The 15,721-nt window shown below is 44.3% G+C and overlaps 1 protein-coding gene across 1 annotated transcript in view; it reads right to left on the bottom strand.

Moving 5' to 3' along the window:
• MAMDC2 (MAM domain containing 2) overlaps nt 1-15,721 on the bottom strand; it is a 249,584-nt gene that overhangs the window by 103,478 nt on the left and 130,385 nt on the right. The window contains exon 3 of the mRNA XM_073543722.1: nt 831-1,099. Within this exon, the coding sequence (XP_073399823.1) occupies nt 831-1,099 (269 nt within the window). The remainder of the gene's footprint in view (nt 1-830; nt 1,100-15,721) is intronic.

The following is a 15,721-nucleotide window of genomic DNA, read 5'->3' as shown; positions in this document are numbered from 1 at the left end:
AGCTCAAAAGGGTGCTTCTACTCTATCCTGAGCAAAGGGTCTGAATACTTATGACCATGTGATATTTCAGTTTTTCTTTTTTAATAAATTTGCAACAATTTCTACACTTGTTTTTTTTCAGTCAAGATGTGGTGCAGAGTACATTAATGAGAAAAAAACGAACTTTTTTTGAATTTACCAAATGGCTGCAATGAAACAAAGAGTGAAAAATTTAAAGGGGTCTGAATACTTTCCATACCCACTGTAAATCTAATTCCATAGGATAAGTTCACATGACCGTGTTTTATGTTATTCAATTGGGCTGTTCAGATGACGGTCCGAATGTCTGCAAGACATAGCAGTAGCAGTCTCTTATGTATTTTGGATGAAACTCAAGTCTACAAATGTGCAAATAACATTGAATCCCATCAGACAAACTGTATAGCATCCGATTTTTCCAGATACATTAGAAATCTTTAACTTAGCACACTGTATTTGGTTTTGTAAACTATATTTACTAATGATGTATAAAAACCAATGCCAGAAGGATGACAATGCAGAGGAAAAATAGTCTATTCTATCTGAATGAAAATCTGACAAATTTTTTTATACGGTGTGAATTGTTCCTTAGTTTTACTGTCTTGGAGCTCTAAGCAGAGACACACTTTAGGAACATAAAATTTCCCTAGCTGTTTCCTTTACCATTCTCAATTTTCAAATATACTAAAGTGATATTTAAGTTGCCGTAACTATAAGCCTATACACAAATATAGTTTATTAATTTGTATCTAACATATGCATTTCTCTTAATAAATGTTGTAAAGTAATGAAAACCTATAGTAATTGTTTACCTTGTACTTTTTTGTTGAGTTTCTTAAGTCCATACTTGCTATCAACCAGCCATCTGACTGTTCCTGGCTTGACCATAGAAGGTTATCAAAGCTCTCTCCTTCAGGCCTGACAAAGACATTTAACATACTAGGATTAGAGGAGAACTTCAGTCCAGTAATTTGATAAACCAGTCTAAGACAGCTCCATTCATCAGGCTGGAGATCAGGACTGAGAAGAACAGCCGTCTGTCCTTGAATTCCACGAGTTGTATCCAATGAAACATAATGACCTGAAAAGTAAAGAAACGCATATCATTATTTGAGATCATGATATGATGAGGATAGGTTTTATACTATACATAATTTAGTACGTATTATAGAGCTGGAAAGGACAAACTTGTGTGACTAATTTTGTCGATTCTCCAAGGTTGGGGTGACAAAGGCTAAAAGAAACCAACATGTCTGTTCAGACTCAACCAAACTCGCTCATTTAATTAAATGGGTCTGCAAAAAAGCGGGCAGCATATGGATACCATGTACTTTTATCACTGACTGGTTGATAGGAGAAGCTATGGAACTGACCATCTGTTATATTTTGTCAAGCAAGAATAACAAATGACACAAGGTCAAAAACTGACAAGGACCAAAAAAAGATGAAAAGATGAATCATGGACCACAAATGGATCCAGTACGCTTGATGAAAAACATTCCTGTGTATGAGAAAAAGTGACCTATGAATCCAGATGAAAACTTTTAACATGCTAAACGCTTTATCTTTTTTTGGGCCATTTTTGAGAGGAAATGTGTGCATTGCACAATACAGCCTGTGACAAATATGAGACATTTACAATGTTACTTCTAAAAAATAGTTTCCAATTCTTCACCAATTAAAGCTAAATTATAACTCTGTATTATAATATAGACAACCCTAGTTATTTAAATAATGTAAAGAAAAAACATAATAAAATTTTCATCCAAAAACATATACAGTGGGGAAAATAAGTATTTGATTCACTGTCGATTTTGCAAATCTTCCCACCTACAAAGAATGGAGAGGTCTGTAATTTGTATTGTACAGTAGATACACTTCAACTGTGAGAGACGGAATCTAGGAATAAAAAACAGAAAATCACGTTATATGATTTTTAAATAATTAAATTACATTTTATTGCTTGGAATACGTATTTGATCAACTACAAACCAGCAAGAATTCTGCCTCTCACAGACCTGTTAGTATTTCCTTAAGCCCTCATACATTAATTGCTCCTGTTTGAACTTGTTAACTACATAAAAGACACCTGTACACACACTCAATCACAATCCAACCTCTCCACCATGGCCAAGACCAAAGAGCTGTCTAAGGACACCAGGGACAACATTTTAGACCTGCACAAGGCAGTGATGGGCTACAGGACAATAGGCAAGCAGCTTGGAGAGAAGTCAACAACTGTTGATGCAATTATTAGAAAATGGAAGAAACACAAGATGACTGTCCATCTTCCTTGGTCTGGGTCTCCTTGCAAGATCTCACCTCATGGTGTATCGATGATTCTGAGAAAGATCAGGAATCAGTCCAAAACTCCACAGAGGACCTGGTCAATGAGCTGAAGAGATCTGGGACCACAGTCTTAAACATTACCATTAGTAACACCCTACACTGTCACGGAATAAATTCCTACAGAGGAAGCAAGGTTCCCCTGCTTATGTCAGCCCATGTCCAGGCCCGATTGGAGTTTACTAATGATGACTATCTGGATGATCCATCGGAGGCATTGGAGAAAGTCATGTGGCCAGATGACACTAAAATAGAACTTTTTGGTATCAACTCCACTGTGTTTGGAGGAAGAAGATGGATGAGTAAAACACCAAAAACACCGACCCAACCATGAAGCATGATGGGGGAAACATCATACTTTCGGGTGCTTTTCTTTCTGCAAAGTGAACAGGACAACTGAACCGTATTGAACGGAGGATGGATGGGGTCATGTATTGCAAGATTTTGGCCAACAACGTTCTTCCCTCAGTAAGAGAGCTTTGGAGATGGGTCATAGCTGGGTTTTCCAGCAAGACAATCACCTGAAACACAACCAGGACAACTAAGGAGTGGCTCCGTAAGAAGAATTTTAAGGTTTTTGAGTGGCCTAGCCAGTCTCCAGACCTGAAACAAATAGAAAATCTTTGGAGGGAGCTGAAACTCAAGGTTGCTCTGCGACAGCCCAGAAACCTGAAATATCTGGACAAGATATATACCGAATGGAGGAGTGGGCGAAAGTCCCAGCTGCAGCATGTGCAAAATTGGTCAAGAACTACAGGAAACGTCTGACCTCTGTAATTGCAAATAAAGGTTTCTGTACCAAATATTGAGTTCTGATTTTCTATTGTATCAAATACTTACTTCAAGCAATAAAATGCAAATTAATCATGCAAAAAAATCATAAAATGTGATTTTCTGGATTTTTTTTCTTAAGATTCTGTCTCTCACAGTTGAAATATACCTACGATAAAAATTACAGACCTCTTTATTCTTTGTAGGTGGGAAAAGTTGCAAAATCGTCAGTGTATCAAATACCTGCTTCCCCACTGTAGTTATTATACTTTAGCAAAACACACACTGGCACAAAGTGGTCAGGTCACACAATTTCCACTGTTACATTTTGCTATTAATGTTACCAACAAGTCAAAAAGCAGATGTAAGCGGAATGGAACAGACACATTTAAAGCATTATATAGCAATGGTTACCATGTGAATCTATGATCTGTTGAACAAACTAAACCAAAGCTGCTTACAAAGATACATGTAGACTTACAATTTAAACTCTAGGCTGGTAATTTTATCTTGCACTCATTCATTATTTCTATTTTTGAGAAGACTAAACACATCCTGGCACAAATTCAGTATTATACCTATAATTGTATAAAAGTATCCGGAAGTAAAACCACTTACATTATAATTACAGATAAAAAGTTTTCTCCATTAGATATCACATGCATTTTTTTTCTTTTTTCATTTAAAATTTTACAGACAACAACAGAAAATGTCTCCATAATTGTAAACATGTTAAAGGGCTTTTTTTTGCAAAATCTATATATTTTTTAATTACCTCTGGCTTTCCAGAAAAATAATAAAAATAGGTTTGTTCACCTACTGACTCCAGACTCCGACTCCACAGCCCTGCCTCACTACTGAGCATGTACTATAGTGCAGCACAGATTCATTTCAACTGAAAGCCGTGATCCTTAGATCAGGAACAGAACAGACATTTATAGAACATTTCATAGCTTTCCCAAATTCTTAAGAAAACATTTACAGCACATCCTGCATTGAATTACTGAACCTAATTTATTATATATTTTAGGAGTCACTATCCATTTGATACAGACTCTGGCTTCACCAAAATGGACACAGACTCTGACTCCATGAATCAAACTCTGACTTCACAGACCTGGTCAGGACTTCATCGCTGCAGTGTCATGAACAGTGTGGGAAGACTAAGTGCAACACGAATGGATGAGGGGAAGGAAGCCCAGTCACTAGGGAAAGGGTGAGTGGAGACCCCTAGGCAGATCTGATAACACCCTACCTACCTTAACGTCCCTAAATTGGTTCCTCACCAATCGCCGAGCAGGAACCTAAGCCCTGTATCTCCCTAGAGCTAGGCCCGGGATAGGAAGGGGGAGGGAATGAGAACTGGTCAATCCCCACTGTAAACTAAAGACAAAAGGATAGACAGACAAGGGGAATGAACTTAGCTTGAGCAGGATAAGATAGGTAACACCAAACATCCTCACCCTTGAACTTAGCTTGAACAGGCTCAGATAGGTAACACCAAACATCCTCAAACAGCTCAAGAGAGGAAGTTAACAGACTGCTATAGCTCATAGCCTTCACAAGGGAAAAATGTGAATATCACCAGTGACTTTCTGCAGCAGACTGGGGATTTATAAACCCCCAGGTCCAGGTGTGTCAAATAGAGCTGGAGGGAGGTTGCCGCTGGGTCCAAGAGTCAGAAGTATTAAGGAGGCGTCAGTAATGCTAAACACAGAGACCTTCTGCAGCCAGATGCAGAGTAACAGTCCGTTGCATCTGACACACCTGTGATATGCAGCCTCAACAAAGACCAAGGCAGTAGCACAAAAGCAAAGCTGGATCTTAAGTAAAGCTTATTTTATGATTTTTACAGTGGCAACCCCAGAGGAACAAAACATGTAACAAAGTTTCTGATTTATGTAGGTACATATAATTAATGATTAACAAAGTTACAATATGAAGCATATTGGTCCCAACACATGATGACAAGTTCTTCTTCATGCTAGAAGAGTTTCAAAAGAATAGGTTTTGTCTAGTAAGTTCATCTGGGAAACAAAATAAAGTAGGCTAAATCAACATAAAAGCTCTACGGCATGAGGAGGTGGATAATGGGTTCCTAGTGCCTGTACATACTGTACATTATGAGCCAGTCGTCATCTCGAAGAGATAGTGTGGCCTGTATGCATGTATAAATGTAGCAGGTTGTCCCCACAGACAACATATTGCTTACTAATATGAAATCTGACCACCTATGCAACCTACGTGCACTGTTGTCTACAAGCATCTGACCACATATACTTTATATAAGCTAATGACTACAGAAAATTCATAGCAATAAACATTGTGAGACTGCAAAAAGGTCATGTCCTTACTAGTGATGACCAAACGTGCTGCGATAAGGTGTTATCCATGCTCCATGCTCTGGTGCTACCTGAGTGACTTCGGTGTGCTCTGTTACTATGTTCGAGTCCCCACGGCTGTTGATTTGAGGTGTGGTGCTTGCATTTGGAAGGTTTTGCTGTGAAGGAAACATGCGGTCAAAGGAGCTCTCCATGCAGGTGAAACAAGCCATCCTTAAGCTGCAAAAACAGAAAAAACCCATCCAAGAAATTGCTACAACATTAGGAGTGGCAAAATCTACAGTTTGGTACATCCCGAGAAAGAAAGAAAGGACTGGTGAACTCATCAATGCAAAAAGACCTGGGCGCCCACGGAAGACAACAGTGGTGGATTATCACAGAATAATCTCCATGGTGAAGAGAAACCCCTTCACAACAGCCAACCAAGTCAACAACACTCTCCAGGAGGTAGGCGTATCAATATCCAAATCTACCATAAAGAGAAGACTGCATGAAAGTAAATACAGAGGGTTCACTGCACGGTGCAAGCCACTCATAAGCATCAAGAATAAAAAGGCTAGACTGGACTTTGCTAAAAAACATCTAAAAAAGCCAGCACAGGGGGCGTGGCCTGGACCTCATGTAGGGAGGACGTGGACTGAGAGAGCTCCTGCCCGGATCCGATAATATATCCTGACTACCGGCTCTGCTGACGAATCCTACTGACCTGGAGGGCTGCAATATCTCCCTGGACGTCTAGAAAGCCGAGGATCCTTGTGCCATGTCGAACCGCGTCAGTAAAAAAGATAAGGAGACGCCGGGGCGCGTCTCTGCAGCATCCAAGATGGCGCCAGCAAACAACAAGTCGGCCGGTGGTGGAGCGGTCGGAGCGGCTGGCAGGCTGGAGCGATATGCGAGGGTGCCTCCTGCTGCTGCTCGATCACCCGGTGCACAGAATGAGGCGGGCGCTGGCTGCAGCATGGAGCTGGAGGATCGTATCTCCGAGGAGGGAGCAGTGAGTAAGCTGGGCCCCTCTTCAGCCCGACACGTGCAGACGCGGGGGCCTGTGCTGGAGGAGGAAGGAGTGGGGGATGGGGAGCAGCCAGAGTCTGTGCCTGCTGAGCCCACACTGGGGGAAATCCTTGCAGCAATTAACTCCTGCAATACCACACTGGCCACTCTAAGTAATCAAATGGAGACTGTCACCAAGGACATGGCCTGTATTAAACAAGAGCTGCGGGGAGTGACTGCCAGGGTGGGGGAACTGGATGAGCGTGTTGGTGCGACGGAGGATAAATTGCCACCAATAACACGGGAGCTGGGAAAAGCCACGCAAAATATTACAATACTGCTGAACAAGGTGGATGATTTAGAGAACCGCTCCCGTAGAAGTAATCTGCGACTGGTGGGGGTTCCGGAGAGGACGGAGGGGACTGACTCACTGGGCTTTTTTGAAAAATGGCTAATGGACACCTTTGGCAAAGATGTTTTGTCCCCATTCTTTACTATTGAGAGAGCACACAGGGTCCCTACGCGTGCCCCCCCGCCGGGAGCACCCCCGCGTCCCATCTTGCTCAAGCTCCTACACTTTTAAGATAGAGATGCTATCCTGCGCAGATCCAGAGATATTAAGGAGCTTGCTATTAATGGGAGGAAAGTCTCCATTTTCCCTGATTTTTCCCTGGAGGTGCAGCGTAAAAGGGCGCAATTTATTGAGATTAAAAAACGCCTACGTGACATATTACATGATGTACCCTGCTAGACTGCGGATTGATGTAAATGGAGAAACGCACTTTTTTGATACGGCGGGGACGGCGCTGTCCTGGCTGGATATTAATGAGAGGTCCATGAGGAGGAAGAATACTTGAAGTTCCCCTTTTTTTTTTGCCGCCAGGTGTTGTTACTTCTTTTTGTCTAGGACGCTATGCTGGTATAATTACTACTGTTCATTCCATTTCGGATTCAGGGCGGGAGCTGACCGGATTGCTGTGGACACTTGTTACAGTGACAAGCTGTGGATCCTTCTCCCTGCGTGGACTCTAGGCGAGTTTTCTAGCCCTGATTCTCTCTACTTGAGAGAAATGTGCAAGTTACACTTGTGTTTGAGGGCAGGGGCGCTGTACACTGGTGTGCAGTGCTCCCTCTCCCTCCTTTGTTTTTTTTGTTTGTTGTTGTATTTCCTAATTGATCTGTGGGATGTGGTGTGCGTCAGCCGTGTCACCCAATTCATTGTACCCAGGGATGGTGGAGATTGCCTCTCTCCCTCGGGAGTGGAGTATGCTCCGATTTATCATTTTTTAGTCTGCTCTTATGGCGATATCACTTAATATTGTAGCGTGGAATGTTAGGGGGCTCGGGGATGCAAATAAGAGATGTGCTATAATTACTAATATGCAGAAATTTCTCCCGGCTATCCTGTGTATGTCTGAGACCCACATGGTGAAAGATAATATTCATTGGCTGAGGAAGGGATGGGTTTCACATGAATATCATTCCACGTACTCGACCCATGCGCGGGGTGTCAGTGTGCTGGTGCACAGGTCCATCCCCTTCTCATGTACTAAATCAGTGGTTGACCCTGCGGGCAGATTTGTATGTTTGCTTTGCACGTTATACGGTATACAATTTATTTTGGTTGCAATATACATCCCCCCGCCCTATTCAGTCGAACCAGTAAAAAGAATCTTGTCTATTTTAGATTCCTTTCCCCCTGCGCCGACTCTTCTAATAGGGGATTTTAATACATATTTGCATCCCTATTTGGATAAGTTGCATTCGGGAAACATATCAGAAGATGCAGCCTCAACCTCATTTGCTAGAACGTTGGTGGAGCTGGGTATGGTAGACCTTTGGCGTGTCCGAAACCCCACAGCCAGACAATTTTCCTGCTACTCTAGCTCCCACCGCGCTATGTCACGGATAGACCTGGCCATTGGGAATACACTCATGACCCCATATGTACGAGGGGTGGCCTACCTGCCTAGAAGTGTATCTGATCACTCGCCGCTACATGTCACACTTTCATGGGGACACCCCCTCACCCTGTCTAGACCTATCTGGAAACTTAATCCCTTCTGGATCCAGCTTATAGGGGGATCTTTGCATGATGCCATTCTAGAATATTTTCAACTTAATGAGTACTCTGCATCATCACACATAGTCTGGGATTCCATGAAAGCCTATGTCAGGGGCTTATATATTAGAGAAATATGCACACGGAAAAGCCAAAATAGACGCTACACCCGGGGCCTGATCCAGGAGGTGTCTGTTGCGGAGGCTGCGGTGGTACTCAACCTGACAGGGAAACTAAAAAAGCTTTGGAGAAGGCACAGGGGTCGCTCAGGGAAGACCTCATGTCGGCGGCAGCAAATAAACGTTATTTCCTCAAACAAAAATATTTTATAGAGGGGGAGGGAGTAGGACATTTATTAGCCACGGTCATTAGAGCACAGGACGGATCTTCATATATCAATAGGCTAAAACCGGACTCGGGTGGTCTTGTGACGGACAGTGTGGACATAGTGAGTGAGATAAGGAGGTATTATATGCGACTATACACATCAGATTGCAGTCTCACTGAGACTGAGATTGAGCAGTATTTGGATGCTCTCTCTCTCCCTGCACTGGCTGATAACGATAGGGATTCATTGGATTGGGACATCCTGTTGGAGGAGTTGGAGGAGGCGCTTGGTCAGATGCAAAATGAAAAGGCTCCAGGAATGGATGGCCTGCCTGGCGAGTTTTACAAAACCTATGCACCCTTACTGCTACCTAAACTACTTAAGGTATTTGAAGAGGCTGAAAGGCAGAGGGTCCTCCCGCCATCTATGAGGGAAGCTTTGATAGTTTTAATATTAAAGCCCGGAAAAGATCCAGAGGTCCCGGATTCATATCGCCCGATTTCTCTACTATCAACAGATGTTAAATTATTGGCCAGGGTACTCGCCAATAGGATGTCCCGAGTTGTCTCATCTATTATACAGAATGATCAAACGGGATTTATCCCACGCAGAGCCACATCTATGAACCTTAGGAAACTATACTTGGGGATTCAACATAGTTCTGGGGAGCTGGGGGGAAGAGCAATTTTGTCCTTAGAAGCCGCTAAGGCGTTCGATAGTCTGGAGTGGGGTTTTTTGTGGGCGGTCCTTCGGAAAATGGGTTTTGGACACAGATTTATAAATTGGGTGAGGCTGCTGTATGGCTCGCCGGTGGCGAAGGTTGGGGCTAATGGCAGGGTCTTTGAGTCTTTTCCTCTTGGGAGAGGTACTAGACAGGGGTGCCCGCTCTCGCCCTTGCTATTTGCTACTGCGTGGAGCCATTGGCAGTTGCAATTCGGAAGTCCAGAGAAATAATGGGATTCAGGTGTGGAACTGTGGAGTTGAGGATATCATTGTACGCAGATGATTTAATTCTATATTTAGACAAGGTACGTTCCTCGATTTTGCCAGCAATGGAGGTCATTCGAGAATTTGGGCTGAGGTCTGGTCTTCGGATTAATTGGTCCAAATCAGCTTTAATGCCGATAGACCCTCTCCCGGCGGATTTCTCAGATTTGCAGATACCGGTCCCTGTAGTTCGGAAGTTTAAGTATCTGGGTGTAATTGTTAGTCCTGCCCCGAAGGATTTTCGGACTCTGAATCTGGAACCCCTGTTGCAGCGATTTAGAGCAAAAGTACATACTTGGTGTCGCCTGCCGTTGTCGAATATTGGTAGATCTAACTTAATCAAAATGGTAATGATGCCACAATTATTATATTTGATACATAATTCTCCGGTGTGGATCTGTAGGGAATTTTTTACAAAAATAAATACATTGTTCCGGGAATTAATTTGGAAGAAAAAACAGGCTAGGATCCGCTTGGAGATACTGCAGTGAGGGAAGGAGGAGGGAGGATTGGCGGTGCCAAACCCATTCATATACTATATTGCCTCCCAGATGCAACATCTTAGGGGTTGGGGTAGAGACGGAGCGTATGACAATGGTGGTGATATTGTGAGAGAAGGATCGGTATGGAAATATCCAGGGTGCAGGTTGGAGGTGGGACGACGGCAGATAAATGGGGCACGATAGCCTACGTTGGCTATGATTTTCAAGGTGTGGGATAGGGGTAAGTCTCTTTTGAAGATAAATGGGCCTACGGAGTTCTGGCCATTGTGGCGGAATCCGGATTTGCAAGAGATCAAAAAACTGGTGGGATTCGGAAGATGGGAAGATAAAGGGATTTATCTGGTGTCACAAATATTGCAAAATAATACTCTCAAGAGTTTTGAACAATTGAGAACAGAATTTCACCTCCCACATGTCTTCTTTTATCAGTACTTACAGTTAAGGCCTCTTTCACACATCAGGTTTTCGCCGTCAGGCGCGATCCGGCGCTTTTGACAAAAACCGGATCCGGCGAAATGCAATGCCGGATCCGGTTTCCCCCCCATTGACTTGCATTTGCGCCAGATCGCGCCGGATGGCCATGCGTTTCATCCGGTTTTCGCCGGATCCGGCATTGTGTCTCAATCCGGCGTCTGGAAAAAATGGCTACTGTAACGTTTTTTGTCTCCGGCGAAAAAGCCGGACACGCCGGATCCGGCGCGTCCGGCTTTTTCACACAATGAAAGCCTATGAGCGCCGCAATGCGCCGGATCCGGTATTTTTGGTCTGAGCATGCTCAGTAGCTCTGCCCACAAGACACATATATAAAAGCAAGACAGTGGGACCCTCAGCCACACCCAACATGGCACCCAAGACAGCAACCAGGCACAGGACAAGGCAGGAGACATCTGCAGCAGCACCATCAGCACCACCACCACCCCAAATGGAGCAGCATGCTGAGCAACGGGAGGGGAGTCCAGCAGCAGATGAGAGACGGTAATTTTCAAATCCCCCATTCCTCCAAACTAGGGCCATGGAATATCAAGATATTCATTGCCCCTTTGTTTCTCTTTATTCAACAGCCGCCCAAGAGATGCAGCAGCAGCAGCACTGGAAGCACTGGCAGCAGCAGTACCACCACCCACAGGCATGGAGTCTGGCCAGCAGGAAGACAGCACATCTTCTTCTGGGAGCCCTCCCTCGCATCGTCAGCGTTTGACGGTAAGTTTTTATTTCCAAAATCCATCATCTTTGTAATATATGTCTATTCATTGCCTTTTATTTCAAAACAGGAATCACAAGATGAAGAGGAGCTCCCAGAAGAAGAAGGAAGGGGTGGACAGACACCTGGAATGGGCTCACAATTGGTAAGTTTTTGGCATCAAACGCAGAAACACAACATCACACTACACACAACACATAGAAAACAATGTTCTGCAGACCACACACAGCAAACAAATGTCTACATCCAAAGACATAACATTTTTTGTTTTCTTCTCTAGTCTTCCCAATCTGGTGCTTGGCCAAGAGGTCCTCGCAGTGCCTCCCAGGGTCGTCGGCGACAGCAACGCGGCGGTCACCAGCGTGTAAGTATAAATATTTTTGCTTTGTTTTTTTGCACTTTTTATTTCATTTCTTTTGTGGAGGCTAATTATGTTATTTTTGTCTTTTTCTTTAACAGCCTTCACAGCATGCTCCCGACTCTGACGGTGAGGATGGAGGAATCGATGTGGACCACCTCATCGATCTCGTCAGAGAAAGGGAGCCGCTCTGGAATATGGCTGACCGCCGCCACGCTGACCTGATTGTTACCCGGCGACTCTGGGAGGAAATCTGTTCGCTCCTTGTGGACCGCTGGGAGGACCTCGATGCTCGGGCCCAGATTAAAGAGCGTAAGTATATACAGTACCGGTTGCTTGATGTAAACCAGTGTTTCCCGAACAACAGTCCTCGTGGTCCCCACGGATCATGTGTTCAGGATTTCTATTTACTATGGAAATCCTGAAAACATGACCCCTGGGGACCATGAGGACTGGAGTTTGGGAAACACTGATGTTGTATACTAACCACTGCTTTCTCGTTTCAGGGAACAGAATTGTGAAGCGGTGGCGGTCTGTGAGGGATCGTTTCAAGAAGGAGTTCAATAAAGAGATGCGGGCCCCGAGTGGATCTGGAGGACGCAGGAGCAAGTACAAGTACGCACAAGCCCTGTCGTTCCTCCGGGAAACAATGGTCACTAGAAGGTAAATATTACACACCACATGTGAAAAAAAATGTTAGATGTAACTTTTTTTTTTCAGCCAGGGCCATACCATGTCACTATTTTAATTGTTTTTTTTTTCTCTTTATTCCACAGCACGGTGAGCAGCACTCGGGAGCCTGCACGATTGGACCCTTCTGAGGCGATCCCTGAGGAGACCGGCACCGAGGGACACTTCGACCGCCCCGGTACATCTGCACCTTCCCAGCCTTCCCACACATTCGACCCATCTGTCCCATCCACCAGCACAGGAGCATCGTGGCCGCCTACATTACATGAAGCTGCTGGTGAGGAGATCGATTTCCCTTTACCCCACCCTTCTGCCCCTGCCACCTCTAGTACACCTGCGGGTACTGGGCGGCAGCGGCAGAGGGGTCAGGACAAGACTTATGCGCCAGAGTTCTTGCATCTGAATGCATCTTTCCAGAACTGTCTAAAAGTCTTGTCAGAGCAAATCTCCGCAGGCTTTCAGCAGATCAACTCCAGCATTCTGGAGGTGAAGACACTTCTGCAAACCATGCATTCAGAAGCAAGATCTTCGCTAAACCACACCTTTTTCAGGTCTGTTGTGGAGCGCATGGAAACGCTATCTCCTACCCAGCAGATGCATGTAATGTATTCATGCCACGGTGCTCTCCAGCACGTTACCTCCCAACCTCCTCCTCCCACCACAGTAGTTCCTCCACCTGCACCCCCTCCAGCCACTTTCCATCCTCCCCCTCCTATTACATACCATCCACCTCCCCAGCAACAGCCACCTCCCCAGTACCAGCAACCTCCCCAGTACCAGCAACCTCCCCAGTACCAGCAACCTCCCCAGTACCAGACATCTCCCCACTTCCAGCAACCTGCCCCGTACCAAACTCCTTCCCCGTACCAAACTCCTTCCCCATACAACTTGCCATCAACATCATCTGCTCCTACAGTCCCTGCCCAACCCTCCACTCCACCGCCCACCACCTCTTCTGCCTCCCACATGTCCACCCATTCTGTAGCTTTTTCCACACCATCACCTCTAACTGTTCCTTCCCCACCACGATCCCAATCCTCTCTCCACACTCCCAGTGTCGAAGTGTCCCGCAGCCCCTCCAGCAGTATTTCCACCCCACACTACACAGATTTATGATGTGTTTTGTAATAAAAAATGCCCTGTTGGTTTCAAACCTTTATTAAAAAAGTTTTTTTAACTTTAAAAACAGTTTACAAAAAAAAAATATTTTAAATAAAAGTTAAATTATTGTATACACTGGTTGTCTGTCATTTCTTTCTGCGGCGAAATATGTTTAAAAAAAGGGTTAAATACAGGGTATTTAAAAGGTAAAAAGGTATTCAAAACCAGGTATATAACTGTGGGTAAATTTTAGCTTTTTGCCACAGTTGTGCTCCTGGTTGTGTTTGAAGCAAAGTATTTCACCTAAAAAGTTGTGTTTATTGTTGGTGATTTCCTAACAATGTACACAACTTTTGTTAAAAGGTGAAATACTTTGCATAAAACACAACCAGGTACACACCTGTGGCCTAAAGCTAAAAATAGAGACCATGACAAGATAGCAAGGTATATACTGTTGGTACAGAAGGTACACAAGTTTGGTTGGGCACAAATCTTTCACACTCTGTCATCCTGCCAGTGTACTCTGCCTTGAGGTGACATAAAGTATAGTGCAAAATTGTCCCTCATTACTGAAACCGTCACAGAACTTCTAGTGGTAATGTCATGGTAATCTTGCAAGGTGGTTTCTTCAGAGGTGTCCTCAATGGAAATGGGTTCCTTGCAGATAACAAAATTGTGGAGTACCACGCAAGCTTTGATCACCTCGTCCACAGTTTCTGTCTTGAGGTTGATCGCAGTCAATAGGACCCGCCATTTGGCTGTCAGAATACCAAAGGTACATTCAACCATTCTTCTTGCTCTTGTGAGGCGGTAATTAAAAATGCGTTTTGTTCTTGTCAATCCTCTGCTAGAGTACGGTTTCAAAAGGTGTTCTTACAGCTGGAAGGCTTCATCCCCTACACAGACAAATGGCATAGGTGGACCAGATGTTTGCGGCAGCGGTCTAGGGGGTGGGAACTGGAAGGTGTTTCCATACAGTTTACGCCCCATGGCAGACAGTTTGAAAACTTGAGAGTCATTGGAGCAGCCATAGGCCCCAATATCAACAGCAATAAATTTGTATTCCGCGTCAGCGATGGCCATGAGGACAATTGAAAAATATTTCTTCTAATTGAAATATTCCGATCCCGATCCGGCTGGCTTTACAATGCGGATATGTTTCCCGTCCACAGCGCCCAAGCAGTTGGGAAACTGACATATCTGTTGAAACTTTTCTGAAATTTCAATCCACCTCTCTGTTGTGGGCTCTGGTAAAAACTCTTCAGCTAAGGAGTCCCACAGTGCACGGCATGTGTACTTCACTATTCCAGATATGGTGGAAATCCCGAGTCTGTACTGGAAATGCAGTGACGAAAGGGATTCTCCAGTTGCAAGAAATCTGTGGGGAATTAAAAAACAATCAATTAGTTTTAAATCACAGCATTACATACCAAAACTCAGCTATAACACTTGGAGATACAAACTACCACCAACAAGATTGCAGTGAAAGTGTGCTCTGATGCGAGCACATCCAATAAATGTGGCTTACCTTAAAGTCACCATCAGACGCTCTGCGGGTGAAACAGAGAAGCGGCAATAGGTGTCCGCTTTTCTTATGAGGTGTGCAATGCGCTCCACCAAGTAATCAAAATTCTCCATTTTCATCCGAACATATCCAAAAAATTTATCCAGGTTTCGTCGAAGGTCCATGCAGAGTGTAGAATAGACCCCACGCGTCATTCTCTTGGCTGTGATGGGGTGGATCCACAAACGTCGTCTACGATGCCTGCTGTCTCGCTCTCTCCTTCTCCAGAACAATCACCCTCAAACGATTCGCCTCCACTGTAAAATCCGCCAAATTCTTCAAAATATTTCCAATGACAACATCCATCTTCGCCAGTAACTTGCTCTTCTCTCCAACCTGCACTTTCTCCTCTACAACCTGTCAAAGAAGGGCTGTAGGATCACGCTATATATAGTTTTCCAGTAGCCAATCCCGTTCGGAAGGCCACAAGGGGTGTTTTTAAAAACCGGATCCGGCGTAA

Source organism: Dendrobates tinctorius, unplaced genomic scaffold (assembly GCF_039654945.1).
Source record: "Dendrobates tinctorius isolate UK_male_01 unplaced genomic scaffold, ASM3965494v1 ptg000134l, whole genome shotgun sequence".
Classification (NCBI taxonomy): domain Eukaryota; kingdom Metazoa; phylum Chordata; class Amphibia; order Anura; family Dendrobatidae; genus Dendrobates; species Dendrobates tinctorius.
Note: the sequence above shows the minus strand (reverse complement) of the source record. Positions and strands in the feature narration are given on the sequence as shown.